Raw genomic sequence first — 24,112 nt, forward strand, 5'->3', positions numbered from 1 at the left:
TAACCTGAACAATTTGGCTGAGTGTTGCATGGTGCCAGTGTCAGGTTCATTTTCGGGGACCCTCACGGACTTGATGCAATAACAAGACACTGACCTGTTCAGAAAAACACAAATCCTTTTATTACCAAGCTGTGGAGAATCACTGTACTTAACCCGGCACAGAGTGCAGAGTGTCATAAGTAATTCTCCCGAGCAGCGGACAGTCCCCGCTTTTTATACTTTACAAAAGACATGATACATAAAACAATTTCACATTTTACAATGACATGATACATGAAACAATTAGTACAACAGACAAAGACAGGATACAAACAATTATTACATCAAGAACATAAAAGTCCAGGATATAGTATCGATTGCTAATGGCAGGAGGTGATTTCAAGTTGTTATCGGGACAGATTGTGATTTCAAGCTGCCGCTGTGTCTGGCTAGAACAAAGTCAGTGCCCTGGCCCCTTTGTCAGCGACAGAAGTTACATGCTTTAAAAGTCTCACACCTTTACAAATGTTCCTTACTTAACCTTATTTGAAACAGTTTAATTCTAATTTTATTCAGTCAGGAAGCTTAAGACAGTGTCTGCATACCAATGTGTGGGAAGATAAGGAGTTACAAAAGTTTTATGCTGAATTCCTAGCTGGGCAGGAAGCTTCAGGGCAGTGCCTGCATACCTGTGTGTAGGCAGATAAAAGACTTTGATTTCTATACTTCTATAAATTAATGGGATATTATCCCATTAACATCTCACCAGGCTTGCTACCCTCTTTGCCAATCTTGTTCCTGCATTCCAAGAATCCCTTGACTGTACCTGCTCCAATTGGTCTAAAGTGCCCAACTTGAAATTCAACAAAACCTAAAATCTGGCACAGCATCATGCAAAGGCTACTAAGTGTTGAGTATGTATCTGTATAATATTCTGATTTCATTAACCTAGCCACCTTGTGAGTATTTTGGTGATATGCTGAACTAAATGTGCACCATGCACGGATGACTGTAATAGTATAAAATAGTTTTCAAATTCTTATTACTGATCCAAATGCCCTGGAACTATTTCTTGTCTTTGTTTACAACTTATCTTTCCAAAATAGCTCTCTGAGAGCATGATTACTGACAAACTACTTATGCAAAATTTCACTACAATGTTAACCTTTGTTCGAACTACGTTACTAAAATCTACATCATGCTCTGAAAAATCTGTCTTGTCTGATGCCAGCTTACTATAATGGCCTGTAATTTCCTTTAAATTCTACTCTTTGTTGAACTGATACAGTGGTTTAAATAATGGGACTGATACTACTCTAGTAGATGCAATACTCACTTGGAATGAGTGCATGACAGAAAATTACCAGCATATGTATTATTTTTTCTGATTGTGAATTCCTAACCCCGTGCTCTCTGCTTGCAGTTCGGAATTGATGCTAATATGGCTACATAAATTTACTCAAATTGCAACGGTACCTTAATATATTTTTTCTCATTTCTGTATATGGTAATAAATATAGTGTATATTTTTATTACATAGCATATAATTTAATGGTACTGTTATAGGCACAATGGACAGAGTGGTCTTTCATGCTCGTTATTTTGTTCTTGTTAATGGAAGGTGTTAACAACATATTTTGTGCCATATTAAAGTAGCTTCTCAAATTACTTCTCATTATTTGGCAACTTTCTTTTTCACAGGCATATGCAGTGCTTGCACTTGTCATCTTTCTCCCATACCTTTCTCAGTGTGCACAGTGGTGCAGGAACAAAATAAAGGGTGAGTACATGAGATGGTAGTCACTGTGCAGAGCCACTTTCTGCATGTTTATAGCAATATCGTCCCACTTAGAAATTCTATTTCTTTGAAATGGCGATTGCTATTTCAGTGAGCAATCATTTCCACCTCCAACCGTGAGCAGTGAAATGACATGTGATTAAGGAAAAGTTTGCATAGAAGCTGCCATTTTTCCTTGAAACATGAGGAATTATGGGTGGGAAGTGACAGCTAGGATAATTTTTTACTAAAGAGACACATACTAAGCTAGTACAAATTTCACTTTTTAGTGAAAACTTTGTGAACTTTTTTACATTAACTTGGGGTGGCATGGTGGCTCAGTCATTAGCACAGCTGCCTCCCAGCACCAGGGACCCAGGTTCAATTCCACCCTCTGGCAATTGTCTGTGTGGAGTTTGCACATTGTCCTTGTGTCTGTGTGTTTCTTCTGGGTGCTCGGGTTTCCTCCCACAGTCCAAAGGTGTGCAGGCTAGATGGATTGGTCGTACTAAATTGCCCATCATGTTCAGAGATGTATAGATTAGGTGGGTTTTAGGTGGATGGGTCCGGGTGGGATACGGAGTGTCAGTGTGGACTTGTTTGGCCGAAGGGCCTATTTCTACACTGTAGGGATTCTATGAACTGGAAATATATACAAGTTGAGTAGGGAAGAGAAAAAAACATTATTTGCATATTTTGTGTTTCGTGCAAGGTCCAAAAGAACTTCGGAGAGTACCATTTTACACATTTCACCCAAATGAACCACTGAGCAAAGAGCGTGTGGAAGCTTTTAGTGATGGGGTATTTGCAATTGTAGCAACGCTTCTTATTTTAGACATATGGTAAGTTTTCTTTATCATTATCAGTTGTGTTACTAAGCTTTTCATCAGTTAGATGTTTTAAAAGAAAATAGTGTGAGGTATATTGGTAGAAGTGACTCATGGACTGTTCACCTATAGTTAGCACTCAACTGTGGATTCCTAATCACATCTAACTAACTTATTTAGAACTGTTCATTAGTATCTTTAATAATTTACTCATGCAACTAATGTGGTCAGTCAAATTTGATAAGTCAATGTTATATTGATTTTGAGATCTGGAGTTAACTTAATAAATATTTAGATTTTAAACTTTTAAACTATCTACACATGAGTAATCAAAACAGGTATATAATAAGCCAAAGAAATGCACGTACTGGAGATGTGAAATGAAAACAGAAATTGTTGGTGAAACTCAACAAGTCTGGCGTCATCAGTGGGAAGAAAGCTGAGTAATGTCTCGAGTCCAGTTCCTTATCAAAACTGGGATATTTTAGTCAATTCATTCCCAAAACATCATATATATTTATGTGTTGTGAAAATTTCTAATTTCATGATTCATATAGGAGTATAACTTCTGGTTTTGGGGAGTTTGAATTTTTGAATGTAAGGTGGATGGAAAAGCCTGGTAAACACTCCTAAGTTAATTGCTAATTTAAAGGATAGTTCATATTTAAAGGGGAAAGAGTTAGAGGTGTAAAAACAGTACATAATAGATGACACAATCAGAAATTATTGGAGAAACTCAGCAGGTCTTGCAACATTTATGGAGAGAAAACAATTAACATTTCAAGTCCAATGACCCTTCTTCAGAAGTCAGGATTAAAATTTCTTGATCTGCTGAATTTCTCCAGCAATTTCTGTTTTAGTTTCAGATTTCCATTCATGAGAATGTCACTGGCAAGCATTTATTGCCCATCCCTAATTTCCCTGAGGGCAGGTAAGAATCAAATACCTTAGTTAAACAATAGGTTACTTCTTTCCAAGTTTTGATAGAGTCCGGAGCCTTCACTTGGCTTGATATGGGTTTAAATTCTTTGTGAGCCCAGATCAAAAAAAGTGAAAGCAACAGGTAAACAAATAATTTCAGTTTACTTTTCATTTAACAGATTTGGAAATTGTGGTAATTGGTTTAAATCACTGTTGGGGCACTCTGGACCTCTAGGGTTAGATTGTCCTTTTGTGTTAGGGTTATCTCTATTTTCTCAAAATTGAAGCCAGAATAGCTTGGAAACTGGCAGAGAGAAGAAGCTGCAGAGCTAAACAAGAAAGCAATCAAGTTCAGCTTGAGCTGGTTCGTAATCATGAGGTGCTTAAAGAGAATTGAAGGGTTGCGAAATGCTAGCAGAGGAGCCCTAAGCAATCACATCTCAGACAATAGCGATAGCACCAAGGAAAAACAAAATTGGAAAAAAAAGCTGATGTGGACTTATGGACTAGAAGTTGGTGCAGCTGGATTTTTGGCGATTTTGTACTGGTTCAATATTGTTTCCAATGGATGTAAGCTGCAAATAACTTTGGTGCAGCCACCTCATTTCCTTGAATACAATGTTGTTGTGAGTAGATCTTGTACTATAGTAATCAGTATAGTACTGCTGGCGGTTTCTGCACATCACAGGGAGTTAAATAGTGGGGGCAAACCACATGCTCCATGAATCCTTCCCTTGTCAAAGTAGAATCTCCTATAAAGGAAAAACTACAGTAATGGACTGAAGCTTGCTGGTTAAATATTTTGGAACACTGGGAGCCAAGGGAGTTATCCTACCATGCAGAAAACCGGATGTCTGCTTCAGTGATGCCGCAGTGAAAGTACTGATGAGACTTGGACACCAGGAGAGACATTATTTTTCCTCAGTGTGAAGGGCAGGGGAAGAAGGAAATCTTCAAAGTGGAGCCTCAGACAAAAATGGTAACATGATGACAGGAGTGGTTAATGCCAAGACTACAGCCTAAAGGTCTTGACCACAATGCAGAAGAAGGTTTAGTGGCCTAATTCAGAGAAAGTAAATGCACTGACTTACCATATCTTAGACACATCCTGCCACCCATTTCTCACACTGCTCGAAACAGTGTTTTTCCATATAATATTACAGTACTTCCTGACACTTGGGACCTACCTGCCAAGCCCTGCACCGTACCTAATCCCCACACATTTTCCGGTCATGCCAGCTCTATGCACACCACCCAACACTTCCTGAAACCTACAGCCATTCAGTTTGTGCCCTCTGTTTCCTGAAGGATTCAATGAAGTTGCTCAAACAGGGCATATGATGACATAGAACTGTGCTGATATGGTGTGAACAAACAGTGCTGGTGCTACTTCATATTGAGGATATCTATTATAAGAAGCCCATTTGAAAGTAGCGGTGTTTTATCATCTTTTTTATCTACTGAGATTAATGACCATGGAAAGCATGGTGGTGAGTAATCTACCAAAGAAATGGGGTGTGTAATTTTTAAAAAATGCTAGAATTGAAAACCACAGTAGCAAGGTTAGCATTTATTTCCACATGCCACTGAGAAAGCGATTGTTGGCTTTACACGACAATTTCATTTTCACCTTTACTAATAGACTTCTTGTGGACATGTCATGTCAAACATGCTGTTTTTTTTTCTTTACTCAGTGGTAAGGGCATGGAATGCCTTGCCTGCCAATGTCGTTAACTCAACCACATTAGGAGCATTTAAACAGTCCTTGGATAAGCATGTGGATGATGATGGGATAGTATAGGGGGATGGGCTTAGATTAGTTCACAGGTCGGCGCAACATCGAGGGCCGAAGGGGCTGTTCTGCGCTGTATTGTTTTATGTTCTATGAATTCAAATTCTCAAACTGTTTTTGTCGGATTTGAATTCAGGTTCTATGTTTTGTTAATCCAGTCTATTGGATTAATAATCTAGGATTGCATGTATTTAAATTTGGGGTCAAGAGGAGCAACCTATTTTGCTCTCGAAGGCTTTGTCAACTTTAGTAATCTCTCCTGTTCTGACTTAAACATCAACTTAGTAACTTTTAATTGTTCAACATATGGTATCTTCCTGTGATAAGAGCAAAATATAAATACTGATTTTGTATAACATTAGCCACGAAGTGAACTAATGGTTTTAGGATGTTTTATAACTATTTTGGCATATTCTTGTTGCAGTGAGGACAATGTCCCTGACCGTAAAGAAGTTGTGGAAAAGTTCAATGGCAAACTTATTGAAGCACTTAGTGAGTACGGTCCAGAATTTCTGGCTTATTTTGGTTCATTTGTGACTGTTGGCCTTCTCTGGTTTGTTCATCATTCACTCTTTCTGTACATCACTAAGTCAACAAGACTAATGGGGCTTCTGAACACCATCTCACTGGCTTTCATTGGTGGACTTCCATTGGCTTTTCGGCTTACCCATGAATTTGCTTCCAACTCACGAAATGAACTTGAGGCTATTCAAATCAGTTGTGTTATAATTTTTCTTGCAAGTCTCTTTCAGTTTGCAATATGGGCTGTAGCACTTTACAATGAAAAGGAAACCCTACATCACCATATTTGGTATGGGGGCAGAGAACATGCATTTATGTTTGCCAAACTTTCACTTTATCCTTCGGTGGCCTTTGTTACGTTCTGCCTTACATATATTTTAAGTAAGTTTAGTACTGAAATTTTCCATATGATGCAGATCATTGTTCCTTTTGCATTTGTTCTTTTACGAATCATTGTCCAAATTGTTCTGGCTATTCTCACATGGTTGTTCACTCGATTAAAACCCAGGACATCAATATTAAAGGAAGACGACGACTCTATCATCTCTGTAAATGAGAATACGTCATAACAATTCACTTACTGATTCAGAGTACCTGGTTTGAAATGTTTATATACAAATAGTCTATTTTTAGTCACTTGTCATATTTCCACAAATTTTGTTTGTGTTGCACTTTAACATATGAATGCCCATTAAAAATCTCTACTGAATAGAAGTAAATTATGCTATTGTAGAATGTGCCGTCTTGTACCAAGGAAATGGTTGAAAGTGCCTTTTCTTGGTGGTCAGTGTAACATATATTTTATTCCTGATCTTTGTTTACATTTTGGTGTTTGAAAACATTGAATTATATTGCAGCTTGCTTTAATTTTAAACTTATTGTCAGTCAGAATAAAGTACAGTATAATTTTAAAATATATTTTCTATATTATATAATGCTAAATTTTGTCCCTTTGCTTTACTGAAAGCAGTAATTGATTCATAATTGTATTTTTGATTATTGTACTGTTCCTGGAAAAAAAAATTCTTCTCTCTCAACCGAGAATGTCTATTTCTCAAAGTCAGTTACTGAGGATGCTTAGTTGTCACGGGGATTGTTTTTCACATTTCTTTAAGTTCTCGGCATTCTGGCAATGAAATTCTACTGACCTTGATATAAATTGTCATATTTTGGCAAACTAATTGTTTGAAATAATATATCTGTATTCTACAGATAAGTCGTTCATTCCAGAAGCCTGTCTTTGTATTTGTCATGACGAAAGCCTTGGTCATTATTACTTAAATGATGTTGTTGCAACTGTAAAGCTAAGTAATCTGAAGAAGCATGCAAATTAATGCACAATGAAGCTTTCTTTAAAGTTTTTAACACTATTTGTAGTTTGTGGATGAAGTTGTAGACTTGCTTGTTTACCATCACCCTGCTAGGTAACATTGTCACTGCACCTCCAGTGAAGCAGTGGTGTTCTGTCCCGCTTGTTATTTCTATGCCTCAGTTTGCTGGGGCGGTTGGCATCACTTCCAGTTTTGTTTATCAGTGGTTTGTATATCGGATCCAGTTCATAGAACATAGAACAATACAGCGCAGAACAGGCCCTTCGGCCCTCGATGTTGCGCCGACCTGTGAACTAATCTAAGCTCCTTCCCCCTACACTATCCCATCATCATCCATATGCTTATCCAAGGACTGTTTAAATGCCCCTAATGTGGCTGAGTTAACTACATTGGCAGGCAGGGCATTCCACGCCCTTACCACACTGTTCAATGTGTTTGTTGATGGATTTCCGTTTAGAATGCCAGGACTCCAGGAATTCCCTGGCATGTCTTGGTTTGAATTATTCACTTATAGATTTTGTTGTCCCAGTGGAATCCCTGCCCTTCATTGTCCGTGTGTATCGAAACTATCGATTATTGCTCGCATCTGTTGGGGTTAGTTGGTGTTTGTGTAACCTTATTGTCGGTTTTCTTCCAGTTTGGCCTACATAATTTCTCACAGTCCTTGCATGGTATTTTGTATATTACATGAGTTTTATTGGTGTGGGTGTGGAATCCTTTACATTCGTCAGTAGCTGTTGCAGGATGGTTGTTGGTTTGTGAACAACCCTGATATCTAAGGGTCTGAGTGGTCTTGTGGTCATCTCTGATATATGATAATAAAATGTGAGGCTGGATGAACACAGCAGGCCAAGCAGCACCTCAGGAGCACAAAAGCTGACGCTTCGGGCCTAGACCCTTCATAGGCCCGAAGCGTCAGCTTTTGTGCTCCTGAGGTGCTGCTTGGCCTGCTGTGTTCATCCAGCCTCACATTTTATTATCTTGGAATCTCCAGCATCTGCAGTTCCCATTATCTCTGATAAATGATAGGGTGGTTAGTGTGTCTGGCCGTGCTGTGCCTTCTGTTGTGGTCTGTCATGGTAGTAATGATGGATTGTGCTTTTGGGTATCTGTTCCTTTTAACAACTCCATATGTGCTTGTGTTCTGCTTTGTGCAATTTTGGGTTGCTGTAGTGTGTTGTGACTGTTTTGAATAATGTCCTGATGCAGCTCCGTTTATGGGTAACGTTATTCAAACGGGCACAACACACTGCAGCAACCCAAAACTGCACAAAGCAGAACAGGAGCACTTGTACGGAGCTTTTAAAAGTAACGGAAATCTAAAAAGCACAATCCGCTGTTACGTCCGCGACAGACCACAACAGAAGACACAACACGGCCAGACACACTAGTCATCCTATCTTACATCAGAAATGACCACAAGACCATTCAGACCCCTAGGTATCAGGGTAGCCCACAAACCAACAACCACCCTGCAACAGCTACTGACAAATGTAAAGGATCCCACACCCACAACTAATAAAACTAACGTCATATACAAAATACCATGCAAGGACTGTGAGAAATATTACATTGGCCAAACTGGAAAGAAAACTGACAATAAGGATGCACAAACACTAACTCACCACAACAAGACATGACCAATTCTCACTAGTCTGCATACACAGGGACAATAAGGGCAGGGATTCAAATGGGACAACATAAGCCAAACGGAGACATGCCAGGGAATTCCTGAAAGCCTGGCATTCCAACAGGAACTCCATCAACAAACAGTGAACTGGACCCGATATACAAACCACTGAAAAACAGAACAGGAAGTGATGCCAACCACCCCAGCAAATTGAGGCATATACATAATAAATGGGACAGAATGCCAGCACTTCAGTAGAGACGCACTGATGATATTACCTAGCAGAATGACAAAACGTCTGCAATCAAACACACCGGCTCAGCAAGCAAGTCTACAACCTCAAATCTTTCTTTAAATAAACAGAAACGAATCTTCCACTACCGAATGAAATTATGTAAAATGCTACAGCAGCCATTAACCTTTAAAATTCTAGAAGTAAAGCAATTGTTAAAATGTAGAAGTATTATTTATATATGTGCAACTTTTGAAATACTTGTCTAACGTTAGTCATTCTGCAAGACATTAAAAGTTAAAACTACGCTGTATTACTGATAAACTATAGTTGTGACAATATTTAAATAAATTTGTTTTGCTTGTATTCTTCCTGGTGTTATTTTCCTTTCTTCTAAAACAAAATGCATAAAAAGCTTCAGAGATAGTAGGAACTGCAGATGCTGGAGAATCTGAGACAACAAGGTGTAGAGCTGAATGAACACAGTAGGCCAAGCAGCATCAGAGGCACAGGAAAGCTGACATTATTCAAATAAGTATCAGTGATAATGGGAACTGCAGATGCTGGAGAATCCAAGATAACAAAGTGCGGAGCTGGATGAACACAGCAGGCCAAGCGGCATCTCAGGAGCACAAGCACAAAAGCTGACTTCGGGCCTAGACCCCTCTCTGATGAAGGGTCTAGGCCCGAAATGTCAGCTTTTGTGCTCCTGAGATGCTTCTTGGCCTGCTGTGTTCATCCAGCTCCACACTGTTATTTAAATAAATGTTTTGCTTGTATTCTTCCTGACTCTCAGCTTTCCTGCTCCCCTGATGCTGGCTGGCCTGCTGCGTTCGTCCAGCTCTACACCTTGTTATTGCATGAAAACCTTTTCTTGAGATTGTCATTGATGTAAAGGAAGAACTAAATACTGTTCTGCAGCTAGCATTTACCTGTAATTGACAAACAGATTACATGATGCAAGGCAAAATTATCTTCTGTAAAAATTATAGAATTTTTAAAATTTTGCTATTATTCACATTCTGTGTAAGTTATGACTCTGTAGAGATTATCCAGTCAGAATGAATGTTAGTTGATTTTTATTGTTTGAATGTTGTCCCTTCTGATTTTTAAATCCTTCCTTGTCAGCTTTGAATGAATCACAGGCAACAAAAATGGTGTGAATTGCATGGCCAAATTTGAGGGAAAAAAGATTTTTTAAAGGAACATCATTGTTTTAATTATTTGTTAAGGACCTGGGCATATTAGGGCCCCGGCATTTATTGTATTTGAGAAGTGGTGGCCCCTGTCTTTTTTTAAACTACTGCAGCTAGTGAAGATATTCCCATAGTGGTGTTAAGTAGAGTTTCAGAATTTTTGTACCAGTGACATTCAAGGATGGGCAGTGTATTTCAAAATCAATGTTGTGTGACTTTAGAGGATGCCTTCAAGTCGCAGTATTCCCATATTCCTGCCACCGTTGCCTTTCAAGACCATAAGCCATAGAAGTAAGGCCATTCGGCCCATCTAGTCCACTCCGCCATTTAAATCATGGCTGATGGGCATTTCAACTCCACTTCCCTGCATTCTCCCCATAGCCCTTGATTCCTTCTGAGATCAAGAATTTGTCGATCTCTGCCTTGAAGGCATCCAATGTCCCGGCCTCCACTGCACTCCGTGGCAATGAATTCCACAAGCACACCACTCTCTGGCTGAAGAATGTCGTCTCATTTCAGTTTTAAATTTACCCCCTCTAATTTTAAGGCGGTGCTCACGGGTCCTAGTCTCCCCACCTAACGGAAACAACTTCCTAGCATCCACCCCTTCTAAACCATACGTTATCTTGTAAGGTGGTAGATGTCGCGCATGTGAGGTTCTGGTAAAGAAATCTTGAGTAGCTGCTGCAGCACTTATTGTAGGTGGGGTCAAGGAATTGTACAGACTGGGTGAGTTGCATCTAAACAGACCTGGGACTAACTTCCTTTTGGAGAGATTTTCTAATGCTATTGGGTAGGATTTAAACTAAATTGACAGTGGAGTGAAAACCTCAAAGTAATATAAAGTGTGGAATCCAAAGTGCTGGGAGAGACAGATAGCACTGGAGAAAGAAATAATAAATTATTAGTTATGCTCAAAGGGAAAAATTAATAATGTTTTAATTAAGGTTATTATGCATGTGAGAGATTATATAGAACTGTGATCACCAATGTTTTTAAGCACTAGATCAACAGTGAAAACCAGGATCTACCCTGAAGAGAATACAGAATAGTTTAATGTCAGTGTTACATAAATTTAAAACCAAGTATATATAATTAATTGCTTCGTCGTCCACTCATCAAGTATCAGTGTGACTCCTGTTACTGCATATTATTTGCCAGTGCCTTGATGTTTGTTTTGTAGTTTGAGTCTGCTAGTCATAAACAGTCTAGCAGCTACGCCTATGAGGCAGATGTGATACGTGGGACTTGTTTGTCTTCATTTGGGAGATTGCCATCTCATCGGTCTGTGGAGCTAAAAATTACTATCACTTTAAAAACACAAGCTGATAAAAGCATTTTTTTTTCTGTTTTACAGGTCCCCAAAAATCACTGTCTCTTGTCCTGACTCTCAATTCAATATAATTTTTCATCCTAGTTATCTCTATATCAAATTCACTGCTTTCTAACTCAAATAGCTAATGGAATATTGTGGCCAAACCACCAGTGTCTATTTGTAGGATTTTGTTTCTTTTTGAGACAATTTTTCCAATCACATCTAGTTCCTGAAATCACCTGTTGAATTCCTTTGCTGACTTCCTCAGCTATACGCAAGACATTTTGTGGGTGGAACTGTTTTTCATCATTTTTGAAACTTTCTAACTATTTTCTTCAGACTCCAGGAGTATTGAAATGTTTAGTTTTTAATTGGGAGAATTAAGGTGAAGCTTATGACCGATACCAGGTGAATAATAAAAACAAGAACCCAAAAAGCCAATAGGAGATGCAAATAAAGTTTGAAAATAAATTACCAAATAATATCAAAGAGAATCCAAATCTTCTATCTGCATTAAAGTGACCAAAGGCTGAAAAAAATAATAGGACTGATGATTAAAATGAGAATTTATCCACAGAGGCACAGGCATACCTGAGCTATTAAATTAGTACAATGTGAGTGTCTGTGGAATGACCTGAGATGCTGTAAGTTTGTTTATAGCTCAGGGATCTTCATGATTCCCAAAAAGGTCGATCTTAATTTGAATTGTCATGTAAGGTGTGATTTTTATAAAGTATTATTCACAGCAGAATTTGAATTTGGAATGTTGGCATATGGGAGTTGGCCTGTGTGTATGAAAGGGTAATAATTAACTTGTGAATTTTTCTGGAGCTATGAGCTTAAACCAGTATGCATCAGAGAGCAGCTGACTGGGGCTATCCTGGATCAATAAATGCGAATTTGTGTTTTGAATTTTATGTGAGAAAATATGATTTTTGCTTTGGCAAGAAGAGTAAAACTGTATTACTTAAACGGAGAGTGCCAGAATTCCAGGATGCAGAAAGATTTTGATGTTTCTCAAAAAGGTAATGCAGCTACTGCACAAAGTCAAGAAGGCTAATGGGATATTAGAACGTGAGGCTGGATGAACACAGCAGGCCAAGCAGCATCTCAGGAGCACAAAAGCTGACGTTTCAGGCCTATGAAGGGTCTAGGCCCGAAACGTCAGCTTTTGTGCTCCTGAGATGCTGCTTGGCCTGCTGTGTTCATCCAGCCTCACATTTTATTATCTTGGAATTCTCCAGCATCTGCAGTTCCCATTATCTCTAATGGGATATTAGCTTTTGCAATGAGACAGATTTAATGCAAAAGTATGGATATTGTGCTCTTCAAGCCTGCCTGCTATTCAATAGAATCAAAGGTGATCTGCCTTTCCTGCCCTTTCACCATGACCGTTTATGGCCCTACTGTTCAAGAACCCATTTATCTCAGCCTTATGTATGCGCAAGAATTCTGCCACCCACTCAGCCGACTGTAGCAAAGAGTTCCAAACACTCACGGTCGCCTGACAAATGAAATCCCTCCTCATCTCAATCTTATAAATTCTAATGAGTAGAGTCCCAACCTGTTTAACCTTTGCTCATAAGAGCAAACTGGAAAACTGTATACTGGGGAAAATTCTAATGAACTTTGTCTGAACTGCCTTCAATGAAATATACTTTAGGTAAGGGAGCCAAACGACTAACAATACCCCAGAATAGTGTTTAGTGGTTGGCATAGACATGGTGGGCTGAAGGGTCTGTTTCTGCACAGTATGACTCTATTACTCTGGGTTCTCATTTGTACAGTTGCAGTAAGACTTCCCTACGCTTATACTCTAATCCCCTTGAAATAAGGGCCAACCCTGGTTACCTGATGCACCTCTGCTAGCTTTCTGTGTTTCATGCACAAGTATTCCTCAGTGACTTTGTGTTGCAGTTTTTCTCCATTTCAGTAATACTGTTCTTTTGTTCTCCCTTCCAAAATGAACAATTTCACATTTTCCCACATTGTATTTCATTTGCCAACTTGACTTTCCATCTGTTCTTGTATTGTTAGCAAATTTGTCTACAGTACATTTGCTTCCTTCCCCCAAGTCGTTAATATATTGTAGATAGTTGCGGTCCCAGCACTGATCCTGTTGACACCCTCTGCTGACCTGATACCCCACCTGCTGTTTTCTGCCCATTAGATAATTGTCTATCCAAGCCCATATACTGGGCTCTGATCTTATGAGTAACCTTCTGTGAGATACCTTGTCAAATGGCATCTAGAATCCCAAAGTTCAATATTAATTCCACTCTAGTTGAGTCTTTTTTTAAACCTTTATCAAATTAGACATGCTTTTGCTTTCATGAAGCCATGCTGATTCTGTTTGATTAGATTATGGTTTTCCAAATGTCCTGCGACTACTTTCTTAATAATTGAATCCAATACTTATCCAGCAATAAATGGTAGGCTTGTTGGCCTATAGTTACCTACTTCTTGCCTCTTTTCCTTTTTAATTAGTTTTATCACATCGGCAATTTTACAATCCTCTGGTCCTTTTTTTCAAAATCCAAGGATTTTGGAAAATTACAACATCCAGAATAAGGTAGGTGAACTTACAGCATGGGTTAGTACCTGGGACTTCGATGTTGTGGCCATTTCAGAGACTTGGATAGAGCAGGGACAGGAATAGTTGTTGCATGCTCTGGGATTTAGATGTTTCAGTAAGAACAGAGAAGATGGTAAAAGAGGGGGAGGTGTGGCATTGTTGGTCAAGGACTGTATTACAGTTGCAGAAAGGATGTTTGTGGACTCGTCAACTGAGGTAGTATGGGCTGAGGTTAGAAACAGGAAAGGAGAGGTCACCCTGTTGGGAGTTTTCTATAGGCCTCCGAAAAAGAGGGGGTGTAGCACTACTAATCAGAGAGGGTATCACAGCTACAGAAGCTTCCATTGTTGAGGAAGATCTGCCTACCGAGTCAGTGTGGGTGGAAATTAGGAACAGCAAGGGAGTATTCACCTCGTTAGGGGTTTACTACAGGCCCCCCAATAGCAGCAGGGAGATTGAAGAAAGCATAGGTCGGCAGATTTTGGAAAAGTGCGGACATAGTAGGGTTGTTGTAATGGGTGACTTTAACTTTCCCAATATTGATTGGAACCTCCTTCGAGCAGAAGATTTGAATGGAGCTGTTTTTGTAAGGTGTGTTCAGGAGGGTTTCCTAACTCAGTACGTTGACAGGCCGACGAGGGGAGAGGCCATTCTAGACTTGGTGCTCGGAAACGAGCCGGGGCAGGTATCAGATCTTGTGGTGGGAGAGCATTTTGGTGATAGTGACCATAACTGCCTCACATTCTACATAGCTATGGAGAAGGAGAGGATTAGGCAAAATAGGAGGATATTTAATTGGGGAAGAGGAAACTATGATGCGATTAGACATGAGTTAGGAAGCATGGACTGGGAGCAATTGTTCCATGGTAAAGGCACTATAGACATGTGGAGACTGTTTAAGGAGCAGTTGCAAGTGATGAATAAATATGTCCCTCTGAGACAGGCAAGAAGAGGTGAGATAAAGGAACCTTGGATGACGAGAGCGGTGGAGCTCCTTGTCAAAAGGAAGAAGGTAGCTTACATAAGGTGGAGGAAGCTAGAGTCAAGCTCAGCTCTAGAGGATTACAGGCAGGCGAGGAAAGAGCTCAAAAATGGTCTGAGGAGAGCCAGGAGGGGGCACAAGAAAGGCTCAGCAGAACAGATTAGGGAGAACACAAAGGCATTTTACACGTGAGGAATAAGAGAATGGTCAAAGAAAGAGTAGGGCCAATCAGGGATAGCATAGGGAACTTGTGTGTGGAGTCTGAGGAGGTAGGGGAACCCCTAAATGAGTTTTTTGCTTCTGTCTTTATGAAAGAAACAAACTTTGTAGTGAATGAAACCTTTGAAGAGCAGGTGTGCATGCTGGAATGGATAGAGATAGAGGAAGCTGATGTGTTGAAAATTTTGTCAAACATTAAGATTGACACGTCGCCAGGCCCGGACCAGATTTGTCCTCAGCTGCTTTGGGAAACGAGAAATGCAATTGCTTCACCACTTGCGAAGATCTTTGCATCCTCGCTCTTTACTGGAGTCATACCTGAGGACTGGAGAGAGGCAAATGTAATTCCTCTCTTCAAGAAAGGAAATAGGGAAATCCCCGGCAATTACAGACCAGTAAGTCTTACGTCTGTCGTCTGCAAGGTGTTAGAAAGGATTCTGAGGGATAGGATTTATGACCATTTGGAAGAGCGTGGCTTGATTAAATGCAGTCAACACGGCTTTGTGAGGGGCAGGTCATGCCTCACAAACCTTATCGAGTTCTTTGAGGATGTGACTAGAAAAGTTGATGAGGGTCGAGCTGTGGATGTGGTGTATATGGACTTCAGCAAGGCATTTGATAAGGTTCCCCATGGTAGGCTCATTCAGAAGGTCAGGAGGAATGGGATACAGGGGAACTTAGCTGTCTGGATACAGAATTGGCTGGCCAACAGAAGGCAGCGAGTGGTAGTAGAAGGAAAATCTTCTGCCTGGAAGTCAGTGGTGACTGGTGTTCCACAGGGCTCTGTCCTTGGGCCTCTACTGTTTGTAATTTTTATTAATGACTTGGATGAGGGGATTGAAGGATGGGTCAGCAAGTTTGCAGATGACATGAAGGTTGGAGGTGTTGTTGACAGTACAGAGGGCTGTTGTAGGCTGCAGCGGGACATTGACAGGATGCAGAGATGGGCTGAGAGGTGGCAGATGGATTCAACCTGGATAAATGTGAGGTGATGCATTTTGGAAGGTCGAATTTGAAAGCTGAGTACAGGATTAAGGATAGGATTCTTGACAGTGTGGAGGAACAGAGGGATCTTGGTGTGCAGATACATAGATCCCTTAAAATGGCCACCCAAGTGGATAGGGTTGTTAAGAAAGCATATGGTGTTTTGGCTTTCATTAACAGGGGGATTGAGTTTAAGAGTCGTGAGATCTTGTTGCAGCTCTATAAAACTTTGGTTAGACCGCACTTGGAATACTGCGTCCAGTTCTGGTCGCCCTATTATAGGAAAGATGTGGATGCTTTGGAGAGGGTTCAGAGGAGGTTTACCAGGATGCTGCCTGGACTGGAGGGCTTATCTTATGAAGAGAGGTTGACTGAGCTCAGATTCTTTTCATTGGAGAAAAGGAGGAGGAGATGGGACCCAATTGAGGTATACAAGATAATGAGAGGCATAGATAGAGTTGATAGCCAGAGACTATTTCCCAGGGCAGAAAAGGCTAACAGGAGGAGTCATAGTTTTAAGCTGGTTGGAGGAAAGTATAGAGGGGATGTCAGAGGCGGGTTCTTTACACAGAGTTGTGAGAGCATGGAATGCGTTGCCAGCAGCAGTTGTGGAAGCAAGGTCATTGGGGACATTTGAGAGACTGCTGGACATGCATATGGTCACAGAAATTTGAGGGTGCATACATGAGGATCAATGGTCGGCACAACATCGTGGGCTGAAGGGCCTGTTCTGTGCTGTACTGTTCTATGTTCTATGAATAGTTCCAGAGATGTAGAGGAAAGGATAGCAAAGATGATTCCGATAGGAGTGAGAGAGACAGGGTAGTTGTCATGGGGGACTTCAACTTTCCAAATATTGACTGGGAACACTATAGCTTGAGTACTATAGATGGGTCAGTTTTTGTCCAGTGTGTGCAGGAGGGCCTCCTGACACAGTATGTAGATAGGCCAACAAGGGGCGAAGCCACATTAGATTTGGTACTGGGTAATGAGCCCGACCAGGTGTTAGATTTGGAAGTAGGTGAGCACTTTGGTGATAGCGATCACAATTCTGATCAATTTTACTTTAGTGATGGAAAGTGATAGGTGTATACCACTGGGCAAGAGTTATAGCTGGGGGAAAGGCAATTACAATGAGATTAGACAAGATTTAGGGAGCATAAGATGGGGAAGGAAACTGCAGGGGATGGGCACATTAGAAATGTGGAGCTTATTCAAGGAAATGCTCCTGTGTGTCCTAGATAAGTATGTACCTGTCAGGCAGGGAGGAAGCTGTAGAGCGCGGGAGCCGTGGTTTACGAAGGAGGTGGAATCTCTGGTCAAGAGGAAGAAGAAGGCTTATGTTAGGATGAGATGTGAAGGCTCAGTTAGGGCGCCTAAGGGCTACGAGGTAGCCAGGAAAGACCGAAAGAGCTCAGAAGAGCCAGGAGGAGACGTGAGAAGTTGTTGGCGGATAGGATCAAGCTAAACCCTAAGGCTTTCTATAGGTATTTAAGGAATAAAAGAATGACGAAAGTAAGATTAGGTCCAATCAAGGATAGTAGTGGGAAGTTGTGTGTGGAATCAGAGATAGGGGAAGCACTAAATGAATATTTTTCAACAGTATTCACTCTGGAAAACGACAATGTTGTCGAGGAGAATACTGAGATACAGGCTACTAGACTAGGCGGGATTGAGGTTCACAAGGAAGAGGTATTAGACATCCTACAGAAGGTAAAGATAGATAAGTTCCCTGGGCCGGATGGGATTTATCCTAGGATCCTCTGGGAAGCCAGGGAGGAGATTGCCGAGCCTTTGGCATTGATCTTTAACTCGTCATTGTCTACAGGAATAGTGCCAGAAGACTGGAGGATAGCAAAGGTGGTTCCCCTGTTCAAGGAGGGGAGTAGAGACAACCCTGGTAATTATAGACCAGTGAGCCTTACCTCAGTTGTTGGAAAAGGTTATAAGGGATAGGATTTATAATCATCTAGAAAAGAATAAATAAATTGATTAGGGATAGTCAGCACGGTTTTGTGAAGGGAAGATCATGCCTCACAACCCTTATTGAGTCCTTTGAGAAGGTGACCAAACAGGTCGATGAGAGTAAACCGGTTGATGTGGTGTATATGGATTTCAGCAAGGCGTTTGATAAGGTTCCCCACAGTAGGCTATTGTACAAAATGCAGAGGAATGGAATTGTGGGAGATATAGCAGTTTGGATCGGAAATTGGCTTGCTGAAAGAAGACAGAGGGTGGTAGTTGATGAGAAATGTACATCCTGGAAACCAGTTACTAGTGGTGTACCGCAAGGGTCGGTGTTGGGTCCACTGCTGTTTGTCATTTTTATAAATGACCTGGATGAGGGCGTAGAAGGATGGGTTCGTAAATTTGCAGATGACACTAAGGTCGGTGGAGTTGTGGACAGTGACGAAGGATGCTGTAGGTTGCAGAGAGACATAGATAAGCTGCAGAGCTGGGCTGAGAGGTGGCAAATGGAGTTTAATGCAGACAAGTGTGAGGTGATGCACTTTGGTAGGAGTGACCAGAAGGAAAAGTACTGGGCTAATGGTAAGATTCTTGGTCGTGTAGATGAGCAGAGAGATCTTGGTGTCCATGTACACAGATCCTTGAAAGTTGCCACCCAGGTTGACAGGGCTGTTAAGAAGGCATACAGTGTTTTAGCTTTTATTAATAGAGGGATTGAGTTCCGGAACCAAGAGGTTATGCTGCAGCTGTACAATACTCTGGTGCGGCCGCACTTGGAGTATTGCGTACAGTCCTGGTCACCGCATTATAAGAAGGATGCGGAAGCTTTGGAAAGGGTGCAGAGGAGATTTACCGGGATGTTGCCTGTATGGAAGGAAGGTCTTACAAGGAAAGGCTGAGGGAGTTGAAGCTGTTTTCGTTGGAGAGAAGAAGGTTGAGAGGTGACTTAATTGAAACATGTAAAATAATCAGAGGGTTGGATAGGGAGAGCCCTTTTCCTAGGATGGTGACGGCGAGCACGGTGGGGGGGGGGGGGGGGGGCGGCATAGCTTTAAATTGAGGGGTGAAAGATATAGGACAGATGTCAGAGGTAGTTTCTTTACTCAGAGTAGTAAGGGAATGGAATGCTTTGCCTGCAACGGTAGTAGATTCGCCAACTTTAGGTACATTTAAGTCATCATTGGATAAGCATATGGACGTACATGGAATAGTGTAGGTTAGAAGGGCTTGAGATCGGTATGACAGGTCGGCACAACATGGAGGGCCGAAGGGCCTGTGCTGTGCTGTAATGTTCTATGTTGTATGTTCTATGTTCTAAATGAACCCACTATCTCTGTAGCTACCTCTTTCAGGATCTGAGGATGCAAGTCTTAAGGGCCAAGTAACATAACACCCTTTAACCCCATTAGTCTGTCTAATACTACTTCTCCAGTAATGTGATGCTACTTAATACCTTCCCCCTCTCCATGTTCTTTAGTGTTAGTAGGATGTTCAAAGTATCTTCTGCCATAAAGACTGCTGCAAAATATCTACTTAACTCCTCTGCCATTTCCTTACTGGATGTGGGGACCGTGTTATCTGATGACACCAACTGGATGGGAGCACAAATTGTGAGGTGTTTACATGGAGGGCTCCAGAGGTCTGGGTAGAAAAGAACAGAAAGGCAGAATATTTTTCTAATTGTGAATGGTTGTGAACTATCAGTGCCCAAATGAACCTAAGTACCCTTGTCCATGAGTCACTAAAAGCAAGCATCCAAATGCATCAGGCAGTTAGAAATACAAATAAATGTCCTCATTTATTTCATGGATATTCAAGTAAAGAAGTAAGGATATCTTGCTGCACTTGTAATATAGCCTTAGTGAAAGTTCACCGGACGTTTTGGGCTGTTTATCTAAGGAAGGATATATTCATCATAGAGCAAGTTCAATTGATATTCACCAGATTAATCCCTAAAATGGCAGAATTATTTTATGAGGGGAGATCGAGGAAAATGGTTTTGTATTTCCTGAAGTTTTGAAGTATGAGAGATGATCACATTGAATATTGTAAAATTCTTAGAGCAAGTATGACAGGTTAAACTTAGTTATGATGTTTCTCCTAGTCAATACTCAGGACTCAATCTCAGGCTAAGGGATAGGCCATTTAAGACTGTGATGAGAAATGTCTTCATCCAGAAGGTTTGAAAATTTTTGAAGTTCTGTATTCCAGAAAACTGGAGAAACTTAATTGTTGGGCAGATTCAAGAGAGAAATCAATAGGTTTCCAGAGAATAATGACATTAAGGTAGATGAAGATCGAGAAGGAAAGTGACATTGAAGAGAAAATTAACCATGAACTTCAATGGCAGGGCAGACTCAGTACAGTGAGTGACCTAATCCTGTTCCTACTGTCCTAACGTGGGAAAACTCAAGGGTGGTAATTACATTGAATGTTCAATGGCTGAGATGTTTGACCTCCAACAGCCACAACAATTGTCCCGTATGCTCAGTGTGACTCCAGCTAGTGGAAAGTTTCACCTGTTTTTCATCAACATTCAATCTTGCATGGGCATTTGTTGCCACACTCAGTCAAGTGCTATCTTGATGCCAAGGGCAATCACTTGCACCTCAGCTTTGAAATCAGCTCTTTTGAGCCAATTCTTGAATAGTGTCAGCAGCCAAGTGGTCATACCTTAGCAAGTTATTACTAAAGGGCCTTTTCCACACTGGAGAATCTAATCTAATCTCATCTAATCTAAATATGTGCCACTCTGTAGCACTGTCAAGATCACCTTCCATCACTGTATTGATGTTTGGGTGATAATTAGTTAGGTGGAACTTTTCCTGGCTTCTGCAATAAAAGGAAGCATTTGCTCCAGTGTGATTGAACTACAAACTACTATTTTCAAATTTTCTCCATTAAGTTCAGCTTCCTGGGCTGTTTTCAAAGACAGTGCAATTAAGAAGTATCAATAAAACAATACAATGCAAATGGTAAAGAAGAGGTCTTCTACAGATTGCTAAGTCTACTTAATGCATTATATGTTTTTGTCTAAATCGCACAATTCAGTATTTGGCCCCAAATCAAGAACCTAGTGAACTACTGGTGTTCATATATGCTCATCGTATCCAATTTCTTTCATCAGAGCCATACCACAATAAAGGGGATGCATGTCGGCTCATTGAGATAACAAGCTAATTCAGTGCATTAGCATTATCAACATGGCTTAAAGCAAGAACCAGTTCTGGTGTACACTTCTGAAATATGATTTAACGAAGGGAGCATGTCACTAATCACAGCTGTGTAAGGGTCAAGGGTTATCACTGAAGAAGGAATGTTTACTGTTGGGTGAAGGTTTAATACATTTTGTCACCAACTTTGCCAAATTGTTTTACAATTCCAACGTCGTAGGATCCATGCACAAAGATTAACATTTTAAAATCAGGAACATGATTCCAAATATAATGTACTGTGGAGCTGGAGGAACACAGCAGGCCAGGCAGCATCAGAGGAGCAGGAAAGTTAATGTTTCGGGTTGGGAACTTTCAGAAATGAGAGCGGTGGAAGTGAGCTCAGAAATAAATAGAGAGAGGAGGGGTGGGGCTGGGGAAGGTAGGTGAAATAGCAATAGGTGAATGCAGGTAGGGAGTGATGGGGACTGGGCAGTGAGGTGAGAGAAACGGATAGCTGGGAGAGAAAACAAATGGGTCAAGGAGGCAGGGATGAGAGGGAGAGGTGGTCTTGGGATTAGGCTGGGGGTGGGGAGACTTTGAAAGTAGTAAAGTCCACATTGAGACCATTGGGTTGTAGGCTCCCAAAGTGGAATATGAGATGCTGTTCCTCCAGTTTCCAGGTGGTGTTGTTGTGATGCTGGAGGAGGCCCAGGATAGACATGTTGTCAAGGGAGAGGGATGGGGAGTTGAAGTTGCTTTCAAACAGGAGGTGTTGTCGTTTGTCACGAACTGACCGTAGGTTCTCTACAAAGTGGTCTCTGAGCCTCTGCTTGGTCTCACCGACGCAGAGGAGGCCACATCAGGAACAACAGATACAACAGACCACATTAGTGGATGTGCAGGTGACAATCTGTCTGATGTGGAAGGTTTTTTTGGGTCCTTGGATGGAGGTGAGGGGCTGGTGTAGGGGCAGGTGTAGCCCTTCTTGCGGTTGCAGGGAAAGGTGCTGGGGGTGGTAGGGCAAGTGGGGAGTGTGAAGCGACTGAGGGAGTCATGGAGAGCGCAGTCCCTATAAAAGGCAGATAGGGCTGGGGAGGAAGATAAATCCTTGACTGTGGGGTCAGATCCTTTGTTCCTTTCAAAACAAGTAGAAAGCATTTCTTATTAGTTACAAGGAGCTAAATATTCATGTATGCCTCAAAGTAAAGGTTGGCTGCTGTTGCAGCATGGTGGCTCGATGGTTAGCAGCATTGCCTCTCAGTGCTAGGGGCTTGGGTTTAATTCCAGCCTTGGGCAACTGTCTGTTTGGAGTTTGCTCATGCTCCGTGTCTGTGTGGGTTTCTTCCTACAGTCCAAAGATGTGCAGGTTGGGTGGATTGGCCATGCTAAATTGCCCAAAACATCCAGGGATGTGTAGATAAAGTGGATTAGCAATGGGAACTGCAGGGTTACAGAGATAGGGTAGGGAAGTGAGTCTGGGTGCTTAGCACTCTGGAGAGTTTTTGCAGTCTTGTTGGACCCAATGGCCTGTTTCCACACTGTACGGATTCTAGGAATTCCATCTCTATTTTTTTAAAAAAAAGGAAGCCCAGACAGGTTGGTGGCCAACAAAAACACTTGTGAAGGTGATCTTAAGTACGTAAATCATGCCACAGAACAGCATCTTTCAAAAATACTATTACTGATGGAAAAGTGGGGGTGGTGGCGGTGTCTAAAATGTAAGATATAATAAAGGTCAGCTTAAATACAATTTAAGGAGTTGTTTGGTAGTACACAACTTAACCATTGCCGAAAAGAGATATAGTGCCGGTTTTTCCAATGAGTATCAATCCATGCAGATGTCCGCTCCAGCCCCTTCTATATGAAAGGGAACTCTGTGTTTCTGAGAGGAGATTCTACTCAGTGTCCCGTCAAAAATGTTGAAGCACCATTGCATCCTGACAGTTCTTTCATAGCATAGAGCTAGCAGAGGAAAGCAAAACCATGTCCCCCTTTTCATAGCGATCAGCTGCTGGATTCTGAAATTTAAAGGTCCCGATATCCACTTTGACAGCTGCTCTCAAACCATAAGTGTGTAAGGAAAGGGTAATGTTAGGGTGTTGGGAGGGTAGGCTGCCAGATGGATGGGGTGTAGAGGGCCAAGTAAATACAGTGCCAAGTGGGTAGGGTGTGTAGGTTACCAACTGGTTATGGTGCCACCTGAGGAAGAGAGAGAGTGGCTGGGGAGAAGTGAATGGGTAAGTGTTACACCTGTGATGGCATGGAAAAGTATGATGTGGGAATGAGGAAATGTTAGGAATGATGGAAGAGTGGACTAGGGTGTCTCAGGGGAAATGTCCCTCCAGGGGACGGGGAAGATGCGGAGTACTTGGAAGTGTATAGTAAAATAGGAACTGAGTCAGCATGGCTTTGTCAAGAGGAGGTTATGCCTGACAAAGCTATAGGAATTCTTTGGGGAGGCAACAAGCAAGTTAGATAAAGGAAACCCTTTGAATGTGATCGATTTAGCTATCTAAAAGGCCTTTGACAAGGTATCTCACAGAAGACTGCTAAGTAAGATATGACTCCATAGTGCTAGGGGCAAGATATTAGTATAGATAAGGCAATGGCTTGCTGGCAGAAAACAGAGAGTCAGGAAAAGTCATCTTTTTTGGGAATACAGCGGGAAGGATTTCCACACCTATTCACATTATACAGTAACGATTTG

The 24,112-nt window shown here is 41.2% G+C and overlaps 1 protein-coding gene across 1 annotated transcript in view; it reads left to right on the top strand.

The window, feature by feature from the left end:
* The window catches only part of tmem175 (transmembrane protein 175), a 37,810-nt gene extending 29,920 nt beyond the window's left edge, over window positions 1–7,890 (top strand). The window contains exons 8-10 of the mRNA XM_048540793.2: window positions 1,681–1,759; window positions 2,469–2,598; window positions 5,721–7,890. Of these exons, the coding sequence (XP_048396750.1) occupies window positions 1,681–1,759; window positions 2,469–2,598; window positions 5,721–6,387 (876 nt within the window). The 3' untranslated portion in view covers window positions 6,388–7,890. The remainder of the gene's footprint in view (window positions 1–1,680; window positions 1,760–2,468; window positions 2,599–5,720) is intronic.
* The last annotated feature ends 16,222 nt before the right edge of the window (window positions 7,891–24,112 follow it).

This window comes from Stegostoma tigrinum, chromosome 1, assembly GCF_030684315.1.
Source record: "Stegostoma tigrinum isolate sSteTig4 chromosome 1, sSteTig4.hap1, whole genome shotgun sequence".
NCBI lineage: Eukaryota > Metazoa > Chordata > Chondrichthyes > Orectolobiformes > Stegostomatidae > Stegostoma > Stegostoma tigrinum.